General features: G+C 60.6%; 1 protein-coding gene across 4 annotated transcripts in view; it reads right to left on the minus strand.

The window, feature by feature from the left end:
• Positions 1 to 23,237: 23,237 nt before the first annotated feature.
• PHKB (phosphorylase kinase regulatory subunit beta) overlaps positions 23,238 to 26,059 on the minus strand; it is an 80,916-nt gene continuing 78,094 nt past the window's right edge. For all 4 annotated transcript variants that reach the window (XM_045818666.1, XM_045818663.1, XM_045818664.1 and 1 more), the window contains 3 exons: positions 25,221 to 25,328; positions 24,668 to 24,811; positions 23,238 to 24,144 (listed from right to left, as the gene is read on the minus strand). In XM_045818666.1, coding sequence (XP_045674622.1) covers positions 24,007 to 24,144; positions 24,668 to 24,811; positions 25,221 to 25,328 — 390 coding nt within the window. In that variant the 3' untranslated portion in view covers positions 23,238 to 24,006. The remainder of the gene's footprint in view (positions 24,145 to 24,667; positions 24,812 to 25,220; positions 25,329 to 26,059) is intronic.

Below are 26,059 nucleotides of genomic sequence, written 5' to 3' on the forward strand. Positions count from 1 at the left end.
TCTGGCGGCAGGAGTGTGCCTGTCGCTGTCCTGGTCTGGCAGAAGGAGAGCTGGCCCTGTGAAGAGCGGGGAGGAGCAAGACAGGGCCCGGGGGACAGAGCCCGCACCCTGCCCTGCGAGTGCCAGCAGGTTCCTCCTCCCCCGACCCCCGGCAGCAAACTGAAGGGACCCTTTTCTGTTGCGAACTCTCCTCCCTGTCTCGGCTACGTTATAGGTCTGAAATTGTTTTATTTTTAGCAAACATGTGTTTTAAAAACCAGAATGAAATGCAAACCCTTGCAGAGCCGCTCCGACTCCTGTAACGCTCGACCGTACAGAAGCTGCGATGTATTATTCATACCCAGCCATGCTGCTGCTGGGTTTCATGTGCAAGCGTTCAGAATCCCAGCTTCCTCCACTGGGGGGAAAAATAAACAAATAAAACCTCTTCACGGCAACTTGCTTCCTCCCGTGTTTTGTTCAAGAGCCCGTGTGGCGCTTTAAACGCGGCCCCCCTGCAGGGCGGGGCCCCAGACCAAGTCCTGTCTTCAGTTCACAGTCGGGGTGGAGCGCCAGCCCGTCTGGAAGGTGCCGGGTGCGTCGGCCGACTCTCGGGGCGAGGGAGAGGGATCTGCAGGAAACGCACACCTGGGCCCTGAGCAAATGCCCTCCTTGCCTGGGGGTGTGGGGGGGGGGGGGCTGGACTTCGCTGACAGCACCCACGATCTGTGACTTTGCACCCCGCATCCCGTGTTTCACTCCCGAGTGTGGGGTGAGACCTTGAGAAACCAGCAGCCAGATCCGAGCCTCAGGCTCCGTGCCGCGGGTCACCAGGGAGGGCCAGGCTCGCAAAAGGGCCCGGGAGGCCGGGCAGGGGGTCCTTTCCCATCACATCCGTTCGCTTCCCGCCCGCCTGGACCAGCCCAGGTAAAGCAGCGGCTCAGGGACGCCACGCGCTGCCTACCAGTCTCTGTCCTCCCCTTGGAATAAGGAGAAGGTTTACATGTAATGGGATTACTGATCGCTCAGGGCTCACGTCTGTTCGTCTTTTCCGTTTTCCATTTGTTCGCTCTGTTTTTTCGCTTCTCCGTTTTCTTTTCCCTGCCTTCCTATGGGTTCCTTGAACATTGTTTTACAATGCCAATGTTGAAATTTAGAAAATTACACCGCTTACAATATCACAACAGCATCTGTGGGACTTCGGGACAACGCTGACAAAGGGAGTACGTGTGAGACCCGTGCACGGGAAACCCGGGGACACGCCGACTGAGAAAGGGGTGGGGGCACCCCGTGCGCTCCCGGAGCCGCCCTCCCCAGCTGTGCGTGGAGCCGGCGCGGCCCCCGCCGGAACCTGCAGGTGTCGCCCGCAGAAACGGGTACACGGATGTGAAAGTCTGTGTCGAAACGCAAATGACCCAAAGCCACCAAAATCATTTTGAAAAAACGGGTTTCAAAGGCAGAGAACGCCGTAAAGCCTGGGGAACCCGAAGGGCGCGCCGCCGCCCTCGCCACGGGCCGGGCGCTAGCAGGGCGGGCGGAACAGAGTCTGGGAGCAGACCCGCCTGCCCGAGGCCCTGTGCTTCCTCACGAAGGTGCTGAAACCTCTGGGCACCCTCGGGGGCCGCAGGGGGGCGGGCCGGGCGCGCCTCCCTCCGGCGCGGTTCCCCAGTCACGTGCTGACGTCCTGCACCACGGGGGAGGGGACCCTGCACAGAGAAACTCCATGGAAACGGCCCGGGTCCTGGTGCCGTGGGCTGCTTCGACGGGGGAAAGAAAACCTGCTATCTTACTTAAAACTGTTATTTTTAAAAATTGTTTGAAGGGGGCTCTCATTAGAGTGGCCAGAGCCACGACTGTGCAGGATGATGGTCTCCGAGCAAGCGTGGCCCATGAGCAGGGGACAAGCCCCAACGCTCCGAGTCAGGGGAAGGGCTCCGGCCTCAACCCGCCACTGGCTCCTAAAACCGCGTCCCTCCGCTAGGACAGCCCCAGGCCCGGCCCCCACGGAAACGCAGCCCCTGTGACGACGGACAGCCGAGGGGGCGGACAGAGCACGGCGCACCGCACACGACACCGGACGGGAACACACGCCGGCGGCGTCAGAGGTGAACAGGCCCCTGGAGGAAACACGAAGAGTGAAACCACAAAAGCACAAGCCACGCACAGCCTGAGGACAGCTCCATGCCCACCCCCCCACCCCGCCCCACCCCCGCCTCGGCACGACTCTCTAAGACATTTGAGTTGGGAATAAACCTCACAGATTCGGTGCCAGCCTTCCATCTGCCTGCTCCCGCTGAGAAGTCCTAATGCCACGTTTGCGAGGCCGGGCTCTGTTTCCATGGGGATGGCTGTGTCGGCGTCGGCCTGGCGTTAGGACTCCTGGCTGCAGCTGCGAGGGGAGACGGCGGCGGGAAACCTTCCGACAGACACCTCGTCACCATCCTGACGGCTCCCGGCTCCGAGGACGAGGAGCTGCAGGCGGAGCGTGGCGACGAGCCCTGTGCGCACTGAAGGCCCCAGGCCGTTTTTCCGTCTGCCGCAAAGGACCCCCGACCCCCCCCCCACCCTTCCTCCTCCCAGTTTGGGGTCTGCTTCCCCTTTTCAGTGTTCAGCACGACAGGATTTGCAGGGGCCGCTGTGCGGCTCCAACGCACTCCACTCTACCGCCTGAACCCCTCGGCTGGGTGGGGACCGAATGAAGCTCATCCTGGAGAGTGGCTCCTGTTACTTACTTAGATCCAGTTCCCCGGAGAAGCCGGCACCCCTCCCCCATCTGTAACCATGGAAGCTTCACGGCGGGGGCCCCTCCACGGGGGAAAATGTCACCCGTTCAAAGGCACGCTTCGGGCATTGCGCATTCTTTCAGCAAACAGCTTTGAAACAACTTGTATCTTTTTAATTCCAAGACTGACATTTAAGACAGTTTGCTGTTTATAAAAGCGATTCGTGTGTCATGTGGGAAGAAATCAAACACTGAAGAATCTGAAGTAGAAAGCCGTGTCTCCTCAGAACCGTGATGCCCCCCCCCCGGAAACCCTGGTTTGTCACCGTATTTTTCTAGTACTTTACGTGCAAAGGAGCTGTGGCATTTATGTCACTGGGATCCCAGGCCACGGTGGCGGAATGCGTGTTCCCAAAGGCGCCAGCAGGACAGCCCCGCCCGCCGGCTCCTCTGCCAGTGTCCTTGCAGGTCTCTGGTCCAGAACCGCTCTTCCCCGCCCTGGGCCCTGGGCCCTGGGCCCGCCCTTTGGCCGTGACAGTTGGTACCGTGGGGCCGCCGCAGTGCTCCCCACGACGCGGACGCTGGCCCCCCTGTGAGGAGCGGGGCCCTCCTGCGGCCGCCAGGCTACGAGGAGGCCCGACAAGGCCTGGAGGCTGAGGGTCCACGCGGGGAGGTGAAGGTCACGTTCCCCGAGGCGCCGGACACGGGAGAGACGACGACGGCTCCCTGGCGGTGCGTCCTTCGGCCCAGCGGCCGCGGCTGGACGCCTGTGGGCGGGTGGAAGCCAAACCACCCAGCGGAGCCCTCCGTGACCCCGACCCACAGGGTCAGAAGCAGAGGAGAACAGCTGTGGTCCGGCAACGACCCCCGAGACATTGTCAACGGGACGAACGCTGCCTACGGAACAGGGGAGACTGCGTGAAAAACTGAAACGCAGCACGCCTGGGCTCGTCTCGCCCAGCCCACCGCCCCCAGGGGGCTCTTGGCCGGGGGCGACCCCCTTCCGCCCCCTCCCCGTGCTGCGGCCAGAGAGTGAGACCCCATGCTGCGGTCCTCAACTCATATGTGCCAACCCCTTCTCGAACGTTTTCATGCGAAAACAAGTGCATCCACCTCCTCTCTGTTAGTGGTTCTCACGTCTCGTGCTTTTACCGGATGTCCGTGAGCTCGCCCATGCCCAGGAGACCACGTCCCCTTAGCCTGGCTTCCCCGTTAATCACGGGAGGCAGCACTGGAGCGAACAGGTCTGCGCCTGCGCCCCGGCCGTGTTCAAGGGGGGTTCTTGCAAGTCCCGTTCCGGGGTGCAAAGGCAATTCAGAAGTGCCTCTTCCGTGTATTCAGCCAGACTATACTTCAGACATGCACTACTCTATCCCCACGCCAGGAATATGTGAGAATTCCCGCTTTCCAGACTTTCGTCACCGCTGGGTCTCATCAACGTTTATAATCTTAGCCAATTCGCAAAGATAAACACATTTCATATTTATTGGCCATTTCTTGTATGTTGTAAATTGCTTGTTCATAAAGTATAAGCCATTTTAAAGCTAAGTGTCTTTATATAAACCGTTACGTAAGTGCATAAATAATAGACACTCATGCCGCTCCCGGAGGCCCCCCCTCCTCCTCCGCGTCCAGCAGAGCGCGCTCCCCCAGCTCCGTGAAGCTCGGTGTGGGGGAGGGCAGCAGAGGACAGCGGAATGCCCCGAGTCCGGGAGAGGCCCGGCGCCACCGGCGCACGGTGCCCCGAGGCCCTGCCCTCCCAGCAGCCATGGGAAAGCGCAGGCCGGCAGGAAGACGCCCACACCTGCGTGGCCTGCACGTCCGAGCCCCCGGGCTGAGAAGACTGCTCCGGAGGGCCGCCCAGACGGTCGGGCCCTGCGTGTTTGGTGCCAGTGCCCCGAGACGGTGGGTGGTTTACTGCCGGAGAATGGCCCGACTTACGCTGATACAGTCCAATCTGCATCCGATCACACACAGGCTGACCAAAGGCAGGCTCTCTCCGCTGGCCAGCCGGCCGCTGGGTCGCACCCCACCCTGCCGGTCCGTCACGCACAGAAGGGGGCTTACCTTGGCAGGAGGACTTCACAGTCGGGTAGGCACCCTTCCTTGGCCTTCCCGTGTGCTCATATCGTACAAATGTACACATACACACATACATATAGGTGTATGTCAGGTAGAACTTGAGTCTTCTTCCCCCCAAGATAAGTGAACCACTGTACGCCCTCTTCTGAGTCTCACATTTCGTGCTCAGCCATAACCGGTGGGGGAGTCGGCGGCGACAGCCCCACCTCACCACTCGTCTTACTGACCGCGCGACAGACTCCGTCCGGTTGATTCCGCCCCCGCCCCCGCCCCCTATATGACCGGAATCCACCCGGACCTGGCCCGGTGCCACTAGAAACAATGCTGCCGCGCACGCCCAAGTGCCCCTGCCCACCCGTTGGCCGTCCAGGGCGAGGCCTGGCGAATAGGGGAGACTGCCACCTCAGTGCTTGCAGGACAGCGTTCACCCGGCCGGGGGGAGTCCCTCTCCTCCTCCTTTGCTGTGTCCCTTCCTGTGCACGCACCGCATCGATTTAAATACGGCGACCTTGTGGAATGACCTTAAAAAGTAATAGTGGTCTGCTTTTTCCTGTGACTGTTAGTGTATTCAAGTCTTCGGGTTCCTGAGTAAAATTCAGTGACCCCCGTTTTGCTAGGAATCCTCTGTTTCCGGGCGTCACCGAGCTGCGGGCGGTGTCCTGTCACCTGCGCACGGTGACAGCCCCTGCCCGGCCCCAGTCCTGCCCGTCTCTGTCCTCTGTCTCGCCCGAGTCGGGCTTGCAAGTGCCCCCGCTCCGCTGGCGTCTTCAAAGGAACCACCTCAGGGCCTATTCATCTTTCTTCTTTCTCTCTCTTATTCTTTCCGCCTTTGTTTCCACTAATCCCTCCTTAGTTTACTGGGGAGCTCTCTCTAGCTTGATAGGACAAGCACTTTGTCCCTCTGATAATTTCCCCCCTTTGAAAACCCAGACATTTACAGCTCTAGGCTTTGGAGAGTTCCGCTGTGCTGGGTCTTTTCATCTCGTCTGCGGTTTCTTCTCAATTGTTTCTCCGATTCAGGGTTTTCTAAAAACGTGTTCCTTAATTCCCAAGTAATTAAGATTTCTAGAATCGGCCTTTTGTTATTCTCTTCCAATTTCATTGGATTATAACCAGACAATATGGTAGGAAATGTTTAAGGTTTTATTCGTGGCCAAGCTCATTTTTTAAACATGCATAGGAACACGGAGAAACCCTGTTTTGTGCTTGAAGGATGTAAACTTCTACACACAGTTATTAAATCAAATGTGAGTATGGTCAAGTTCCACTGTGTCATTTCTTTAAACAGCAAACCCTTTCCCAAAGGGAGGATGGAGCAGACGGAAAGAGGAGCTAGAAAACAGTTTGAGCAACAAAACGAATAAAATAGCAGCACAGAGCTGTAACCTAGAACGTGCATTAAATGTACGCAGGTCTATACTGATAAGAACAAATGGCTGGAGAAATAAATAACGGGGGGGGGGTGCAGACAAGTCTCCCCTGCCGAGTCCCACACAATCCCTGCCGCGCACCGTCCCCCCAGGAGCCCCGCGGCGGAGCCCCACTTCTGACGCGGGCAGCGCACCAGACCGTTGCAGGCCCTGCGGTGGGCCTGATGTCTCCACGGCCACGTGACGGCCACGTGATGGCCACGCGACGTGGCACGTGGATACTTTCTCCGCCCTTCGCCCTCTTGGTCGTCTGCCTCGGGTCGTGCCGCCCTCAGGCTTCCCCACTGTTTGCTCCGCCCGCACCTCCGCCTCCCGGCTCACACCTGTCCCTGGTGTGTCTTAGAGCCCCACCCCACCGCCCCCTTCCTGTTGGGAAAATGTTTGCTTTTTTCCGCCCTCAGTTCCCAAAGTCAAGCTACCGGCATCCATTTACGGGCATGCTGTTGTTCGCCTCGTGTTCCCGGTTCCCTAGAGGGAGCTGCCTGTCCTTTCTTGTGACCAGTCACTTCCTTAAGTCGCTCCTTCTTAAGACAGAGCACATGGGCGATACACTCCAACTTCTTGCAAAAAATAAAAATAAATAAAATCCTTTCAGATCCATTTTTAAAGCCATCTCAGGAGTCGCAATGATTAATGAGGTGAGACTGTGGTTCATACTCTCTCTGGATTCCCTGATTTCTGCAGAAGGGTAGGAAGACTACTTCCCGTCCAGCAAAGGCAGAGGTTTTCTCCTCCACGAAAAACTCTCGTAAATCACCGGGAGGGAAGGCAGAAACTGCAGGCTGCCGGTATTTACTGCCCGGAGCAGCCCGACGTATTTATGCCCGCAGGTCCGTCAGCCGTGACCGAAGGGGCAGCCGGGCCGCCAGCCTGGGGACAGGCAGCCGGGGGTCCCAGCCCCGCCCCGGGCCGTGAGGGGCAGCCAGCCCTCCTCTGCCCTCGTTCCAGAGACCCCAAGCAAGATTAATTTTCCAAATAGCCTTCCTTGAGCAAAAAGCCTTAATAAAAATGAATTCTTGCTCTGGTACCACGCAGACCCATTGTCTGGCATTGCTCCTGGGGCCTCGTGGCCCCGGAAGGAGGGGAGGGAGGGGAGGGGACAGGGAGCCGGGGAGCAGTTTCCCCATCTGCCTCCCTGGGGACCCCTGGGCCTCGGGGGGAGGAGCCACCACCAGCCCGAGATCGTTTGGGAGAAGGTACGGCTTTTAGTTTTCTGGGGAGGCCGGCCCGCACCCTTAGATTTCACGGAACCAGGGACAGACAGACGGGACAGACAGACGGTAGGACCCCGGAGAGCTTCACTGAAGATTTTACTCCAAGACAAGGGACGGGGGGGCGAGTCCCTCCACTATTTCCTCCCCCACACACGGGTGTGCGGCTCCTCAGCCTTCCAAGGCCGCGCTCAGAACCCGGGCCTGGGCCCCAGGGACTCAGAATTACCAGCACGGCATACTCTTCCCGATGTAGGAGCCCCGGGGCAGTTTTAGTCAGAAGGTGGGCTCCGCACCTGGCCCTGAGTGCGAGGAAACACCTTGCCCAAGGTCGGCGGGTGAGTCCTGGGGGGCGGGGCGAGGGGGGGTTAGGGGGCAGGGGGCGGGTATCTTCCAGCTGGCACCTCCATTCCTCCACCCGCAAGCGGGCTCTCGCCTCGCCGTCTGAACGCACGACATCTGCGCCATTGTTCTCGATTGCTCTCGCTGATGGGGAGCTCTGGCTTGATCTCTTACACATTATAGGTGTTTCATTAGGATTATCACTTGAAACGCAGAAGAAAGGCACACTCCAGGGCGCTCGTGAAACATCTCATCTCTTCTCTTTAAAACCCTCAGAGCTAAGTGTCTCTGCCAGCAGCCTCAGATCTCATCACAGCGCAGGAGACGCACCAGGCCCCCAGGTTCCCCGGTAGCCCGGCTTGTTACCCCTCCCTGCCTGCTCGCCCAGCCTCACGCCTCACCTCTGCTCCTCACCGTTTCAGACTCAGCTGGGCCACTCTGTCCTTGCACCCTGGCCGTGTCCCCATGACTTCCCTGCCAGAGACTGTTTCTGTGGGTAATTTCCTTAATCCTACCCACAAGGTCACACAGTGGGCCGTCTGGGGGGAGACGTCTTAATACAATGTTTGTAACAGGGTGCAGCCAAGAGAGGGGCCCCAAATAGGGATTTGGAATGGGGCCCAGAACTCAGGGTGTCCAGGAAATATTAGGACGTCTTCACCACCCCCACCCCCTACAGGTGTGGGTTGGGGGAAGGGACACATGGAGCAGGGCCATTGAGAGCTGCTCTGCATAGCAACAGCTTTGCAGCTACCCTCTGGCGTGGTCATTTAACATGTCTATAACCTTTACCTGGTTGCACATATGTGTTAAATAGCTGTGGCCATGCTCTGAGCCAGGAGAAAGGAAGTAACTCCCCCACCAAGATGTAACTGGCGGGCAGGTCCCCCGAGTTACAGCACCTGCGTGGGAGCTCGGAGAGGATTGGCTCCATGACATGGGGCCACACCTGCCCGGACCCACGATGGCAGCCCAGTAAAGCTGGAAGGCTTTGAGAGTGCTGGCAGGTGTAAGTGAGTGTGGGAGGAGTCGGAAATGGGGCTGCAGAGGACGATTGGTGTGGGGATTTAAACTGAGACTCAGCAGCCATTGGAGGAGAGAACCACGCAGTTTTGGCAGAGTGGAGACTCCCATGGCCATTGTGCAGAGAGAACCACCAGGCTTTGCCAGAGTGGGGACTCCTGAGACCATTGTACAGAGAGGACCATGCAGCTGGGGCAGTGGAGAGAGAACCTCGAGGCTTTGCCAGAGTGGGGATCCCCGCAACTTTAGAAGGGGGAACCACCACCCGGCTTTAGCAGAGATCCCGGCAGCACAGCTGATAGTGCTGGGAACCGAGGGAGGCCTACCAGCCGAGATGGATTACTGGGAAGAACCGGGGGCTGCCTGAGCCACGGATTTGTATTTCCTTTCCTGAGATACGGTACCCCAGACTGGGCAAAGGGGGGAAGGAAGGACTGTGTGTGTTTGTGGGTGTTTTAAGGGACTTTGGGATTTTGATGAAGACATTAGGTCACTACTTTAAGTCTGTATAGCATTAAATAAACATTTCCTTTCCCTTTCACGAATCTCTGGCATTGAGAGACCTCTTTCCTCTGGCGGCGGACAAAACGAACCTGGGGGGTTCCTTCTGGTAATAGTACATCATCCCGGGCCCCCCACCCTGTTGTTCTGTAACATGTTCACACTCGGGGTTGTACTTCGGAGAAGGGAGGGATCCGTGAAGCTAGTCGCTGCTGCCCTGGCTTCACCTTCAGGTATTATTATTATTATTATTATTATTATTGAGAAACAGTTACGTCTGCAATTGGACAGGCTCTCCCCCTGTAAGAGCAAAGACGCCTCGTGAATGGAGGAGTCCACACAACTTCTATCTACGCCCGCCTCTGGGACGGGCCGGGGTCCTTCTGGGGTTCCGGAGCGTTAGTCATCGCCCCTCCCGCCCACCCCCGAGTGGGAGGGCTCAGCCGAGTGTCCTTGGGGCAGCAGAAGCCTCTGGGCCCCTCCCCCAGCCCTCGCAGCTGAGCCCACCACAGTGTCTGCCCCTGGAACGCAGACAGGGTGCAGAGCGGGGTCCCTAGCGTGAAAAACCAGGTGTGACCGGTGGCCATGCCTCCCGCAGGTGGCCTGGAGAACACAGGAAGTGGCGGGAGCCGGGGTGCTGGCAAGGCAAGCACCCTCCTGGGTTCCCCTCTCTGTGAAACCCGCCCACATCGTGGGCAGGTCCACGAGCTCCCGCCTCTTAGACTCACAGTAACCCCCTCGCTGCCTTCCCCTCCGCAGTCGGCTCCAGCAGGCTTCAGGTGCAGCCAGTAGGGCCCTCGTGACCCAGCATACCAGAGTTTTAGAGAATAACTCTTCCCTTTTCCCTCCCCTCCTTCATTGCTTGGCTCTTGCCCCCCTGGGTTTTGCTGGGCTCGCACGCGTGCACTGGTGAGCTGTCCGCAGACCTGACAATCCACGTGGGGAAAGAGACATCAATCCCGCTCGCCAGTGAGCTCAGGGGGCGGCACGCCGGGGCCTTGCCGGGTCTCCCCTGCGCCCTTCATCAGGGCGGCCACCCTTGGCCCCCCCTCCCTGTCTACGTGGGGGTGCAGCATTGGTTTCATCGCATCATTTGTTTTTTCCACAGGCTGTCAGACACATAATTTTTATGAAAAATCTCTTTACTTTGCCATAGTAACTCAGTTTGGTTTTCTGCATGCCAGAGACCCAATGCCCCCCCCCCCGCCCCCGCCCAGAAGAAACCCACAGCTCAGCCTGTGGGCGGCTGGAGACCCTTACTGTCCACAAGGTGGTCCGAACACCAGCAGCTCGGGCTCCACACGGGAGCTCACTGAAAATGCAGACCCCCAGGCCCGCCCCAGACCTGATGACTGAGCATCCGCGTTTTGTCTGGAGCCCCGAGACTCTCACGGGACGTGCAGACTGGAGGGGCGCAAATACTGCCGGAAGGCAATGACGTCCACCAGGAGCGTCTCCGAGTAACTGTTATCCGGAGACCAAGTGCTCAAGTCCCGAAGGTTCCGAGCGCACGAGGCCAGGCGGGACCTGCACCGTCGAGGACCTCAGGCGCCTGAACATCCCGCGCCTTTGGAAACGTAGCCAAATGAGGAGAGAGGGCAACAGCAAATTAACCAACGTCGAGCCCTGAGAGACCAGACACCTCGAAAAACATCTTTTAAATTCTGACACCCAGTCTCGCACTCTGCTCCTTACTCTACATTCCAGCAGTGAAGACGGGCTTTTCTGGTTTGTATCTGTGCGTACATGTAAAATCCGCCGGCTGAGAAACCTGCAAACCCAAGACACCCCCGCAGTTCTCTGCCTACCCTGCACCCATGCTCTGTGCGTGGGGCTGGGCCCCCCTGCCTCACCAGGCGGAGCCCACCACTCCACCCTGTGAGGCTGGGCTGGCCTGGTGACACCTGCCCGTTCTGAGCCCAAGCTCCAGGACACCTTGCTCACGGCTTCTCTCTTTCAGACCCTTGCTGCTGCCTCGTGAGCAAGCCGGTTGGTGAGCTGAACCTGGAGAAGACCCAAGGCCTTCCTGACGCACAACGGCGGAGAAAGGCCAGCCGCTCTCGGCGGAGCCACCCCCTGACCTGCAGTCGAGCAGAGAAACACGGTGAGCAAGCCCGGTCCAGGCCTACAGAGTCACGCAGGAGAGAAACAGACCAGAGTCACCTGCAACACAGCCGGAGCGTAAGGGACATGCTCACACGTACACCTTAGAGACCTGAAGAAACACTAGAAAACGGGGAGGCCAAACCAGGAAAGACAAGAAGGGAAGGCCAGCGGCGGGGCCCTGCTGGCGCAGCTGTGTGACTACGCCAGGTCACGCCGCGTGCGGACAGCTGGCCCAGGCCGGGCGAGGGGACGTCCCGGTGACCCGCCCCTGACAGTGGTTCCCCGCCCACTTCCTCCTGCTGCCGCCACTCTCGCTCCTTTCAAATCATCCTCCCGCTGTCACGGGGCATCGCCACTTGAAGACCGAACTGACATGTGAGCAGCGGGTCCCCTTCTGAACGACACCGAGTCTGCGGACTCAGACAATCCCCAGGACTCAACCACAGTTACCGTCCGAGCCGCACGCGGAAGCCGCCCGCGCGCCCTCCCGCGAGCATGCGCAGAAACACACGTGCACCGGAGCACCTCCTCCTGCAGACGCCCGAGCGCTGACAGACCGGCTCCCGACAACAAACACGAGAAAGCGACCGAAACAGAAGCCGGGGAGCCCTGGGGAGCGGTGGGAGGTCCCCAGCGCGGGGAGCAGGCGAGCCCCCCTTGTTTGCGACCCCCACCTCCCCAGGGCGCGGCTGAGCAGTATCGAGGCTCTGGCCTACCTGCCTGCAGGGTCCCGCCGTGCGCTCGCAGCGACGCCGCCTGGAGCCCAGGGCCCCCTCCGGGCCCGGGAGTGGAGCCATAGGCCGCACCGCAGCCACGCGCCTCCTTGCTGCTCCGCGCTGAGTGCACCTGCTCCTGTGGGCGCATGCGCGCGCGCCCGAGGAGCACGCCTGGGCACCGGAAGTGCCTGCTTTGGGGTCGGAAGTGGCTGCTGGTGCGATGGAAGCACCTGCTGGTGCCCAAATGTTGGAAGGTCGTGCCGGTTCCAAACGGTCTCCCAAAGTGCCTGCACGGGGAGCCTGCACAGAGGCCGCTTCTGCAGGGGACCGCTTGTGGTGCAACGGAGGAGAGAGGGAGAAACTGCGCAGAGGAGACGGGGAGCCGCGGAGCTCTCCGGGGATCGCCCGGAGTCTCTGGGAGCCAAGGGCCGAACGAGTGCGATGGTTTAGGGCCCTCTCCACCCCAAAGTGTCCGCAAGGCCTCTACCCTGGGGCTCTGGCCTGCCTGCAAGGTCTCCACCGTGTGGTCCCAGATACAGCTCCTAGCAGCCTGCCAAAACCATCCGGCGCAAACAATCCCAGTCCTTCTTAAACTGTGTCCAAAAGTTGAATGGGGCCCTGGCCTGGTGGCTCAGTTCGTTGGAGTGTGTCGTCCCAGGCGCCCACAGGTTGCGGTTCCATCCCTGGTCAGGGCTTGTGCCTGGGTGCAGGCTGGATTTCTGGGCCCATATAGGAGGCAACTGATGGATATTTATTTCTCTCTCTGTCTCTCTCTCTCCCCACCCCCGCGCTCTAAATCAATAAACATATCCTTGGATGAAGATTTTTTTTAAAAGTTGAAGGAGTAGAAATGGCTTACAAACTTAGTTTATGAATCCAGTATTACCCTGACACCAAAATCAGATCAAAGCATTAGAAAGAAAAAAATAGAGAGGGAGGGAGGGAAAGAAAGAAAAGAAAGAGGAAATTACAAGTCTATATCTTTGATTAACATAGATGCGAAAATCCTCAATAAAATATTGGCAAACAAATTTGACAACACATTAAAAAGATTATATACCGTATATCCCTATCTCTGATATTAAACTGTACTACAAAGCTATGATAACCAAAACAGCATGGTACTGGCATAAAAACAGATCAAGAGATCAACAGAACAGAGAGCCCAGAAATAAATCCTCCCTCACACGGTGAGTTAATCTATGGCAAAGGAGGCCAATATGTACAATGGGGTGAAGATGGTCTCTTCAGAAGTGGTGTTGGCAACCCTGGAGCACACCTTTCGGCAGTACTGATCCACACACCACTGCTCCCGGGTACACTCACCTTCTAAACTGAGTGTGATTTTCCAAATGGCAGCAGCACTACATGTCCTAAGGTTTTCTGGAAACTTCCTTAAAAAACTGAAGTTTCAGAAAATAACTCCTTTCAATATTCTTGCTAGTTCTGTAAATCTCAAATAGCAAGGGAAATACAAGAAGAAAGTCAGCATTTAAAAGATACCACATGCCCTGGCTGGTGTAGTTCAGTGGATTGAGTGCCTGGGAACCAAAGTATCACTGGTTCAATTCCCCGTCAGCGCACATGCCTGGGTTGCAGGTTAGGCCCCCAGTGGGTGGCTCATGAGAGGCAACCACACATTGATGTTTCTCTCCCTCCCTTTCCCTCTCTCTAAAAGTACATAAATAAAATCTTTTTTAAAAGAAAGATACCCACATGGCCCTGGCCAGGTAGCTCAAATGGTTAGAGTGTTGTCCTGATACACCAAGGTTGCTAGTTCGATCCCCAGTCAGGGCACATACAAGAAGCAACCAAGGAATGCATAAATAAGTGGAACCACAAAATTGATGTTTATCTCTTTCTCTCTCTAAAATCAACAAATAAAAATTAAAACACACACACACACACAAAGACACCACACGGACCCCGGCCTCAGTCCTCTCCCTCCCCTAACGAGTGAAGAGTAGCACTCGGTTACTCAGCAGCAGGCAGCTTTGCAGAAAAGAAAGTTATTCTGAGCGCAGCCGGGATGAAGGCAGATTTCTGAAAGCTCCCCGTAGCCGTTGGAGCTGACTTGCATTTGCCAGGAAGGGAACGAAACCGGCAGCCCCACCCCCGTTCAAGGCCGCCTGCGCCTTTTGAGGAAAGCTGGCAGCCGTGGGTGCTAAGGAACAGCCCCAAGACGCACGGGGTTCAGTCTGAGGAGGCAGGTCTCCATCCGTCTCGCGTGCAGGTAAACGGAAGGCTGGGGGCCTTTCTCTTTACTCCTCATAGTGAGGCCGCCAGGGCACACGTAGGGACTTCCGTCCGAGACAGGACAAGAGAGAGAGAAGCCATCTCCCCCAAGCGGTTCCTGCTGCCAAGGAACTGCGTTCAGAGCGGGTCCACGGCTTGCTCACGGACGAGCCGGAGAGAAGACCCAGAATGACGGTTCCAGGAAACGGGTCCTGGCTCTGGCGCTCCGGGGAGGGCGGGCAGTGAGACCGGCCTGGGAGCGCGGGCTCTGGCAGCCGACCCCCCCGGGCCGGAAAGGCTGGTGCTGTCACCTTGTGACCTTCACGAAGCCAAGGAACCCCAGACCTTGGTGTCCTTGTCCCTGAGCTGGAGACACGCCCCCTACCTGACACAGCTGCCGTGAGGATTCGAGCACCCGCAAAGTCCCCGGCACAGTCTCTGACCGCGCAGTGCGCAGTTGGTGCCGGCTCCGAGGATTCACGATGCTATTTCCCTTGGTTTAATCAGTCGCCTTCCAGCCCCTTCCTGGAGTAGCTGGAGAGCTTCGGCTACCACCGCTTTCCGACAGATGGATGTGAGAAGCAACTGGAGATCTTTTGCCGCGCTGGTGGCAGAGCAGTCATTACGCCGGAATCGCCGCCCAAACTCAGCCAGGCGGGCGGGGCTGCGCGGGAGCCGTGGTTTCTTGCCGATGCTGTTGTTTTGTTGCATCCGAGCAGGAGCTGCAGGCGAGGCGATGCGGGGCTTCGAGGACGGGGAGCCCCATCACCCTCCACGGCTTTGCTTTGATGAAGGCTCTGCTCTCTGCGGCGCGGCGCCCTCGAACAAGACAACCCTCGGCCACAGGGCGCACCAGCCGCAAGAGACCCTATTCCGAGCTGCCGGCTCCCAGGGCCAGCCACCTGCCGCTCCTGGTGGGGTGGCAGAGAGGAAATCACCACGTGGGCACCGGGTCCCCCGGAGTGTCACTTCCATGCACATTACCTCACGGCGAGCTCCTGGGCGACAGGTTGTGCAGAGAGGAGCCCCCCATAGAGGCAGGAAGGGGTCCAGGTATCGTGTTTGTGCCCAAGCTGGAAAAGGGTAAATACATCGAGAAAGTCGGGGGTGTTCGAGCCACGGACGTTTCGACAAATCTACAAGCGGAAACACCCAAAAGGGACACACGGCGGTGTCTGCACGCACAGCCGTGGGCGCAGGGACATAGGCTTTTGGGCCCGGGGGCTGCAGAGCGCCCCCTGTGGGCAGAGAGCGAGTCGGGCACTGGGTGCAGATTTGGGATTTTCTTCCCCAGACACAGCTGAAGAAATCTGCATGGTATTCTGTGAACAGTGGGGGGTCAACAAAAAAAAAAGTTTTCTGGGCAGAAGGGCAAGGGAACTGGATGCCCCGCTGGGAGGGACGCTGGGCCCGGAGGACGCAGCCCAGGTGTGAAGAGCTGCTGGGAAGAGGTGCGAGCAGGTCAGGTGAGAGGCCAGGTCACGTGAGGAGGTGACGCAGGATGGAAATTGCCTTCGGGCCCTCCTGGTAGCCAGCCTGGAGGGTTAGGTAAATGTGGTGTCAGTAGCCTCCAGCCTGCCAGGACTAAGAATCTTCTAGAGATAATGGCTTTGACCCCCAGGGCTACTCCAGGTGGAAAGCGTCCTCCCCAGTGGGCAGCTGGGTGGGGAAGTCTTTCGAGGAAGGGAGACGCCGGTCACGCGCCCCTTGCCTGGCTGAGCCGGGCGAGGCTGCGGCCAGGGGGCCGCCACGGACACCGGGGCAGCGACGGAGAGAGGGGTCCTCGCCCTCTCTTCCCTGGCGCCTTCCGCTCACGGCGTGTGCACAGCACAGCCTTCTCGCAGCTCCTTGAAAAGGACTCCGAATCGTGTCTTGCTTCTGAGGGACTATTATGGGAGCCCTTTGGTGATTATCTTTTCTTCATGTGCCAAATAGCGTCTATAAAACTGTCAGCCCCGAGGCCCGGCCCTCTCCCCGGGCGTGCCTCGGACCTAGCCCTATGCCCTCCTCCCGCATCTCTCGGCAGACATAAAAGCCGGTTAGACGGCCCTTCCCTCCCTCCACCAGCCTCCCCCCCCACTACTATTATCTTAGTGCTGGCTGCCAGGAGACCTCGCTAAAGAAAAGAACGCTATAATTCAGTGTTAGCTCGCCAGGAAAACGCTAATGCGGGCTGAAATAGCACGTAGGCAGAGAATCCGGAAGAATGCAAATCCATCACCAGGCCGTGCCCGCCTCGCCCACTCCGCGGTGACCCAGGCGGCGACCCCGTCTGTGAAGAACGGGGGAGACTGGCTCCTGCGTCCTGGGAAAACCGTCCTGACGGCTGGTTGCTGTTTTTTTTCTAAGCGTCTAGATTTTCACTTCTCCCCCCGGGAAAGAGCAATGGGTTTTAGAAATGCTTCCTTATCAACAAGCAGCAGGAAGCATGTGTCATTTGGCTGGCCTCGGAGGAGAGGACGTTTGCACCAGGTCCCGAAAGCAGCCGGTGTGGGCTATGGGCAACTCGCTGCCTTCCAAAACCACGGCCGGCGTCTCGGCAGGGCCTTGGCCCACACTCCCGCGAGAGGTCCCCTGGAAGCCCCTCACTGCCTCCTGTCTGTCCCCTGACGCGGAGGCCCAGGGACAGGGGCTGCCGGCGGGGGCTGCCGGCTGGCTTCCAGCGCCCAGGGTTCTGTGACCGCCGCTTTAAAGGCAGAGAGCTAACTCCGCACACGTGCCCGGGTTGTTCTCACGAGGCCAAGCCCCTCTTGGTTAAAAAGAAACGGCACTTCAGTTGGGAAACCCAGTGTCATTCCTCACCACCAGCGGGAGGGGATGGGGGACGCTGGCTGCAGGCAGGTGGGGGCCCCAGTGGCCTCTTCTTGAAACGCGTCTCAAGTTAAAAGCCAAGTGGCTGACACGGGCCCCAGGGGGCGGGATGGATGATGCACAAACCCCCACTGGGCTGGGCCTTTCGGGGGGCTGTCCCTCCTAGATCCGATCCCACTATGGGTCCCCCAGATTTTCTTCCCCACCCCAAGGCATTCATGCCCCCTCCCTGCATAAAACTGCCAAACACCTCCCCCTGGCACTCACACTACAAGCCAACCCCTTAGCCAAGGCTGCAGGGTGCCCTCCCACCCAGCCCCCAGCCCCAACCTCCAGACTCGCCTGCGCCCGCTCCCCTGGGCTCACTCAGCCCGGCCGCTCCGGGCTTCCCTCTGCTGTCCCAATGGGGCTTCTCCCTCCTGCCTCCGGCCCGTGCCTTCGCCGCCCCCGCCTGCTGGGCCGCTCTTCTCCCGAAGCTCCCCGGGGCCACTCCCTCCCGTCACCTGGCTCCAAGGTCCCCGGCCCCCAGGCACTTCCTGAAATAAAGGGCCCCCGGTCCCTCCTCGATGCTCGACCACGGCCCTGTGTCCGTTGCCTCGCGTCCTCGGTCTGACGGCACGCCGCCCGTCACTTGTTTGCCGCTCTGTCTGAGCAGGTGCTCCTTCAGAACTGAGCCGCTGCCCGGCCCGGCCCGGCCCCCACCAGGCCGCCGGCGCCGAGAACAGGGCTCGGTCGATATTTTCGAATGAGTGAATGAATGAATACATGAATGTGTTTCGAGAGTCACAATCATTACGTATCCAGAAATGAATCTTTTTTAAAGATTTTATTTATTTATTTTTAGAGAGGGGGAAGGGAGGGAAAAAGAGAGGGAGAGAAGCACCAGTGTGTGGTTGCCTCTCCTGTGCCCCCTACCGGGGACCTGACCCACAACGCAGGCCTGTGCCCTGACTGGGAATCAAACCGGCGACCTTTTGGTTCGCAGGCCGGCACTCAACCCACTGAGCCGCACCAGCCAGGGCCAGAGATGACTCTTTCAGAGCCCCGCGGTCGGGCGAGCACATGTGGAAGTACGCCCACCTGGGACGCCTCGCAGTGGACCGCGCGCACGCTCCGACCAGAGCGTCCCCGGGGGCTCTGGCCCCCCGACAGAGGACAGGAGCAACGTGGGGGAAGTCACGTCAGAGCGAACACTCCTGGGCACTCGTCCTCGCGGACGCGCCCTGCGGCCGCCCCGCCAGTATCTCTCAGAGACCAGCCACCAGGGGCAGCGGCCGGAACGGCTTCACACTGATGTCCCGGGCAGGCAGCGGTCTCGGAGCCGGCCGTGCTGCCGTGCGGGGGGTGGCGTCCATGACAAAAAGTGGCCTCTGGGATCGACCCTCTCCCGACGCCCCCTTGCCTGCCGGCGCGTCTCCCGCCCAGATGCCGTCCTCGCTGCCTCCCGCACACCTGGCGGACGCAGACCAGACCGTTTGTCTAGTTGGGATGCCAACGGCGGGCGTCTTCCTGGAGCGCATTTCGTCTCATCCCGACTCAGCGACCCGGGAAGAGCAGGAGCAGGAGAGGAAGCCGCGTGGGGCCGAGCTCACGGACGGTGTCCGCCTCCCTGCGGGGCGACGCTGAACCAGACACACCTCAGTGCTTTGCAGGGGGAAGGGCACACGCGCCATCTGAACCCCCTCCGGGCCCCCACCCCGTGTTCCTGCAGGTGACGGGCGTGCCCTCGCCGACTCCTCCAGTGAGGAGCCGCGCCCCAGCAAGAGGCGCTCGTCAGGAGTGTGTGCCAGTGACACCAGGGAGTGACAGTGCGGCTGCGCCCCCTCCGCCACTGCAGGTCAGGACCTGGGGGGCAGGGCTGCGCACCGACCTCGTGTGAGAACCGAGACGCAGAAAGCCCCGGGGTCCGGTGGGCCCGGGGTCCCCAAGGTCAGGGCCACTGCTCCCTTTGCGGTGTGACAGAGGTCTGCAGATGTTCCCTAAAAAGCATCTAAATGATGGGGTGGACCCGGTCCAAGCCAACCTTCCTTTCCCAACTCTAAGAAAAAAATAAATGAAAAGAACATCGAGAAAGGCACACCCACTCGAACGATCAGCCCTGCCCCTTACCCCCCACCCCGGTTCCCCACCGGCCCCCCCAGCTGTAAAGGACGGGCCCCGTGCGGGCCGCCTGCGTGCCCTGGGCACTCAGTGACGACCGGGAGACGGCTCCCTGCCCCTGCAGTTCCCCACCCCCACCACCATGTAGAGCCAGCTTCTACTTTCGCAGAGACGGCCTTGCTGAGGTGCCTTCCCCAGACCAAGCGACGACGCACACACGTCGAGCGCGCAGTTCAATGGCTTCTCCTGTGTCCTCGGAGTCGTCCGACCCTCACCGCCACTACCTTTGGAACTCGCTCCTTTCCCTGAGAGGCGGGGCGGGGACGCGAGGAGCTAATCCCTCCGTCGGCTGTCACGTAGCAGCTGCAACCCCGTCTCCTGCTTCTCCGAAAGGAGGAAGCAGGCAGCCCGCAGCCCGAGGAGCTCGCTGGGAAGGCTCCCCGGGGGCAAAGGCCGGTGCGTGCGCGCTCGGAGAGCTGGAGGGAGAGGCGGAGAGCCAGGCAGAGGGCCTGCAGCCAGGAGGAGGCTGAGGAAACAGGGGCAGAGCCTTTGGGGCTGAAGCTGAGGGACTGGGGAAAAGGGTTTGGGATTTTATTTTAGAACAATTGCTTTTCTCTTTTTTAAAAGTTTTTTTAAAGATTTTTATTTATTTATTTATTTGTTTACTTTAGAGAGGGAAGGGAGGGAGAAAGAGAGAGAGAAACATCAATGTGCGGCTGCTGGGGGCCGTGGCCTGCAACCCAGGCATGTGCCCTGACTGGGAATCGAACCTGTGACACTTTGGTTCGCAGCCCGCGCTCAATCCACTGAGCTACGCCAGCCAGGGCTAACTGCTTTTCTTAAAAAAAAAAGAAAGAGAGTTTTAAGTCTCCCTGCTCCCCCCTCACCACTCCCACCCCCACACTCAGATTTTCACAACAAAAATACACCCCCCACAGGCGGCAGCGGGAGAACGGAGTGGAGGGCGGCAGAGAGGAAGCAGCAAGGCTGGTCGGGAGCCCCCCACAGAAGCCCAGCTACTGGGGGGCGGAGCCAGCCTCAGGGCGCTGGGAGCTGCCTCGGGACTGGCTGGACCTGGATGGAGAGGCGTGGTCGTGGACTGGGGGGGTGGGGGGGCACGAAGAACCCCCACTGTGATGTGGGAGAACGGGAGGGAAAGCGCGTTTTGGGAGTTGGGAGAGAGGTCGCTCCAAGGTCAGTTCCCGAGTACACTGACGACGACGCGTCTCCAGACTGAGCAGTCGAGTCCGTGGTCAGACATGGGCCCAGTGTGAGAGGGGGACCTGGACTGCAGACACAGACGAAGGGGTCACTGGGCAGTAGCAGGTCACCGACCCCTGAGGCCCTGTGGGTGGGCGAGCCCACCCAGGGAAAGCCAGCAGAGTGGGGGGGGGCCAAGCCAGGGGGACGCCGACACCTTGACGGCGGGCGTAGGGGCGAGCTGGTACAGGATACCCAGGGAGGGCTGCGGGGGGGTGTGGGGCCCGGACACCAGGGCAGGTGGGGCCTCTGGGGGGGGAGGTGCTTGTTCAAACACTGCTGAGGCTCGAGGGCGACCGACACATCCTTGGACGCGGGGACGTGAACATTGTCAGCGCCCTCAGTGAGAGTCATTTCAGTGACAGACGGGCGAGGAAAACAGACCGTGAGCGGACGTGAGGAGCTGAGCCGTGGATGGAGGAGACAGGCGGGTGGGTGGGGAGGGGCGGTGGGGGTGAGGGGGGAAGGCTGAGCTGGGAGGGGCCTGAGCACCGTGAACGCTGCCAGACGGGTCCAGAGAAGAGCCAAAGACACCGGCGATGGCGGCTGGGGACGGTGCCTGAGGGGACGGGGCCGGGGGCAGGGCCTGGCCCGGCTGCAGGGGGAGCCTGCCTCTGCCCTGGGCTGCCAGGAGCAACCTTGGGTTTCAGCTCCAGCCAGGGAGGCACCCGTGCCCTCTGGGGGCGGGACATGTCCCCCAGATGCCTCGGTGGGCATCGCTGGCTGTTCACCACACACCGCGGGTGGGAGGAGAGCCGTCCTCGCCCACCCCCAACACACACACACACACACACACACACACAGTGGAGGCCGGAAGGGCTCGGAGGGAGCCCCCGGGGAGGTGTTTTAACCAGCAGTGGTGGCCCCGCTCCCGTCGGGGCCTCGGGGTGCTGGGCCGGGAGCAGCAGGACCGGGAGCAGCAGGACCGGGCGCAGCAGGACCGGGCGGCCGCCCTCCCTCCCTCCCTCCACGCGGCAGGGAGAACCGAGCCCCACGGGGACCTCTTCCTGCTGACTCCACCGGTTCTGGCCGGCCGCCTCCCCGCTCCGCGGAAGGTGAAAAATCACTCGTATTACTCATTTGCAGAGAAGCTCCCAGCTTCAGCGTGTGACTGCAAAGCTATTTTTACCAGGTGGGAGCCCTCGGCTTTTTGCTGTCAAACGGCTGGCGTCCTTCATCCGCAGTTCTCACAAGCACTGACCTCGCCGTTTCTTCCACCTTCCTTTTCCAGGAGACAGAGAAGCACGCGTGGGTTTGGAGAATTTCCCCGGCACTCACCGCACAGTCCTTCGTAGCAGGAAACTACTGGAACGGCCTGGGCCTCTTTCCCTTTTCCAGACAACCCCACAGTTGCCCCTCCCTCTGGGGAAACCCCAATCCTAGTAAATATTTCCCAGCCCCTCCTTCCAGCTCCCGCTGCACGGTCGGCACCGCTCGGGGTCCAGAGGGGAGACGCCCGATTCGTGGAGGCTTTATGGGGGCTGGGCCTCAGAAGGCCGGTGCTGCGGGCGTCGGGCGGAATTACGTGGCGTGCTTGGGCACGTGGGGACAGAGACCAGGGGGCGGAGGAGGGGGCGGGAGGACGCAGGGACGGCATAGGAGAGGAGAGGAGGCAGCGGTGGTGACTGGTCTCAGCCGAGGCAGCAACAGGTGTCTGGCAACGCTGCTCAGCCAATCAGGGTTTTTTTTCCCTTTTTTAAAAAGAGATTTTATTTATTTATTTTTAGGGAGAGGAGAAGGGAAGGAGAAAGAGAGGGAGAGAAACATCCATGGGTGGTCGCCTCTCACACGCCCCCTATTGGAGACCTGGCCTGCAACCCAGGCATGTGTCCTGACTGGGAATCGAACCGGCGACCCTTTGGTTCGCTGGCCAGCACTCAATCCGCTGAGCCACACCAGCCAGAGCTAATCAGACTTTTTTAAACAAACCCTTAAAAATACGACACAGTTTACTTTCCTCTAGATTTCAGTGAAAATTAAATCATTCACGTGTTTTTTTGTTCTTTACTCCCAGTTCCCCAGCTAGGAAGTGTCGATCACTCCTCAGTCCCCTGCCCATGGGTTTCGTAGTTGTCCTTCTCTTCGTTTTATAAACTGGATTCGTCGTTATCGTCTCACAGCTCCATCCCTCCCTCGGTGGGTCAAGTCGGGGAACGCTCGTCTTTGTCTGCCCGCCTCGTGAAGACAGTCCAGGGGGAGCGGGCCTGCCCTGCCCCTCCGCAGCTCGGCCGCCCGGCACGTGCGTGGTGTCCCCGGCGCAGTCATGGCGGCGCCCGCAGAGCTGCGGTGTGCGCTGCCGGACTCCGACTGCCCCGCGTGCTCACGCGTCCCGTTGTCCATACCGACTGGACCGTCACGGACACCGCTTGTCCTTTATTTCTCGGACCCTGTGGACACCCTGCGGGGGGCTGCCCTGCCCTGCGAGGCGAGCCGGACCTCCCAGGTGAGACTCTCTAGCAAGACCAGCGAGCGCACTCTCTAACCCGTGGGCCGCGCTGGAACAGTCAGAACACAGGTTCGTCCAATGTAACTGTTTCCTCTACTTCCTGTCTTTATTAAGGTGTTCTTAAGGAAATGTGGTAGCAAAACACGCGTAACAGTGGGTACCGCGGATCCTCTTCTCGTCCGTCTCCACATCGGCTGAATGAACCACGGCGTTCAGGAGCGACAAACTCGGCACAGTGACCGTGAGAACAGAGAACGTGTCCAGACGTAGCCATCCGTTCAGAAATAAAATCAGTGACGTTTATTTTTGTTTTCACTAGTACAAACTAGGTTAACCACTCCCACTCCTGAACAACTCACACGCGCCCTGTTTTTAGCAAGCACTCACAGAGGACGTCGGAGCAGGCACCGCTGGCGTGTGTCACACGAGCGTCACGAGCGTCTGATCGGGTTCACCGCCGAGCTCCCGCCCCGCCCCGCCCCGCCCCCGCAGACACGAAGCCACAGTCGCGTTTGCAGGGCAAGAGTCCCGCAGTGCTGCAAACTAAAGCTTCACCAGTAACACAGTTTCTGAGCGTCGCAATGTCCGCTGGCTGGTTCTGCCTTCACGACGCATCTGCGCGCCTTCCAGCGGGACAGCGCCCCCACCGGGACGGGCCGCCGTCGCCCGGCGTCTCTCGCTCCCGGGTGCACGGCCGCTCGGCACGCCCATGTCCACGGCAGCGAGCAGGAATTCAGTCCACAGGGCGGCGGTCTATTCTGACGGGCTACTTCATCGTACCACATGCAGCAGGGAGCTTTCAAGTCACAAACGCACGAGCAGCGAAGACTACGGGGCTGTGGCTGGCGTGACCGCGAGCACGTCCGTCCGGAGGCACAAGCATTCCTCACCACGAGACGGGCCCGCGCAGGCGGCAGGCCCCACGGCCTTGGCCCAGGCCGGAGACCGCCGCCCCAGCACGGCCTTGCGGCCCTGAGGCTCCCACGCAGACCACGCGTGCCCCGGGGAGGGCGGGCCCCGGCCGAGCCCGGCCGCTGCCCCGCTAGCTGACCAGACACGGGTCGTCGCCGCTCGGCCTGACCTCCCCCTGCAGCAGCAGGTTCATCACGACCTTCGTCAGGTAGCTGCAGGTGCCCCTCTGGCCCAGCGGGGGCGTGTTGTAGAAGGAGGTCATGTCGCCCTGCAGGAGGAGCGGGGAGGGAGGCGATCGGTGTCTGGTCGGTGAGAGGCCAGCCGGTGAAACGGGCGTCACCCGGGGACTGATGCGCAGAGAGGGGTCCGCGTGGGCCCCGGGGCCCCGCTGCCCCCTCCCGAGGTGGCTTCTCCATGCGTGAGCCGCAGACAGACGCCCGGGGCCCTCCCCGTCCCAGGGGGGCCTGGTGCGCACGCCCCCTCCCCCAAAACACACTTCAACTGCTGCCTCCAGAGAGGAACCTCCTCTTGTCCTGGACGTCGTTGTTGTGGGAACTTCACAGTTAGAACCGACCCGCCAACAAGCAACATGAACTCCTCGAGGAAGTCAGCCCCCGCCCCCCCCCGGGGCCCCTCGGGGCCCCTGCCCTGCCCCCACCCCGGGGGCCCTCGGGGACCCTGCCCTGCCCCCCTGAGCCTGCCCTGTGAGCTGAACCGTGGGGGGACGTCAGGGGCATTTGAGGAGCTGAGACGGCGAACCCAGGCCCACAGGAACTGCCCACCCTCCTTACCGGCGGTGCGCCTGCCTCCCCCCGCCGGCCCGCGTCCTTCTGGAACTCCCGGAACGCCTCCTGCACCAGCCTGTCCAGGTCCACCTCGTCCTGGAACTCCAGCTCCGGGTTCCTTTCCAGGACGACGGACACGACCATGAGCAGCTGCAAGAGACGGACGAGGGCGCCGTGAAGTGGCCGCGGGGCCACCCTCCTTCCTCCGACCTGCCCGACGCCGGGCTCTGAGCTCCGGACCCTCTGCTGCAGCCACGCATGACTTCTGTCACAGAGGGAGCTGCACGGAACACAGACAGAGGGCAGCCACGGGCTGTCTTTCGCGGTGGCGCGGACGCGCTCGCTGCGCAGGGACGAGTGTGCGCGGAGAGAGGCGGCCAGCCACGCTGCACCCCGACGGGTTCCAGGTGTCCGACTCGCTCGCGGGCCCTGACTGGGGTCGAGCAGCGCCCGTCCCCAGGGCCCCGCTGCAGGGGCTCCGGGTCAGTGGGGGCGAGAGGCCCGGCCCCCCGGGAGGCTCCCTGCACACGAGTTTCTGGGCCCGCACTGCGGCACGCACCTCCACGACGATCTGCCGGTACTGCGGCCGGTCGATGCTCCCCAGCATGTCCTCCACCAGCAGCGAGAAGTTCATCTCGTACATGGTCATGTCCGACAGGGTGGGCTGCTGCAGGAGGGAGCGGCTGGGCGTCAGCGGCGGCCCCCTGCGCTCTGGCCCCCAGCCCAGAGGGACGTCACGGCTACTCAGCCCTCGCCTCCCGCGTCCACTCGGCCCAGCGAGCGCCTGCGGCGCTGGGACTGGGTCTTGTGTGCTCGGCGAACTGCGGGGAGGAACGGGGGCCCCCGGTTTCGGTGGCTCTCTGACCCTCTGCTTTCCGCTCACGGCACGCGTGTTGCAGAGCCGTCCGTTCACCTTTCACCCCGCAGACGGAGCAGAGAACACGCTCCAACGCGGGCCTCGGTCTGGGCGAGGGGGGCAGGGAAGTGCGGGGCACGTGCGGGGGAGGCTGGGGGAGTCGCCAGGACGGCCAGCGGAGGCGGAGGCCCAGGGACACGAGTCACACTCTGTGCTTGTCCCTCGGGGAGGGTGTACAGGGAGCGTGGTCAGAGCCTCAGGACAACGGGACCAGCTTCCAGCCCAGAGGGGATGGGAGGGGTGGGCTGTCCCCTTCAAACAGAGCACAGCCCCTCCGCCTCGCCCCTGCACCCTGCACCCAGCACCGCCCAGCACGGTGCCGACGCCCCCTTTCCCACGAGGACCTAAAGCTTGCTCTCCGGACACCTGCGGGGGAGGCGCCGGCGCCTCAGTCTAGCCAACCAGGCGGGAAGTACTTGCTTCCCATCGAGTCACTTCCGCTTTTCCACGGCAGTCCCCTCTACGAGAAGCCCGGCTTTACC

The sequence above is a fragment of the Phyllostomus hastatus genome, unplaced genomic scaffold (assembly GCF_019186645.2).
Source record: "Phyllostomus hastatus isolate PE091 unplaced genomic scaffold, TTU_PhHast_1.1 phas_scaffold_345, whole genome shotgun sequence".
In the NCBI taxonomy this organism is placed as follows: domain Eukaryota; kingdom Metazoa; phylum Chordata; class Mammalia; order Chiroptera; family Phyllostomidae; genus Phyllostomus; species Phyllostomus hastatus.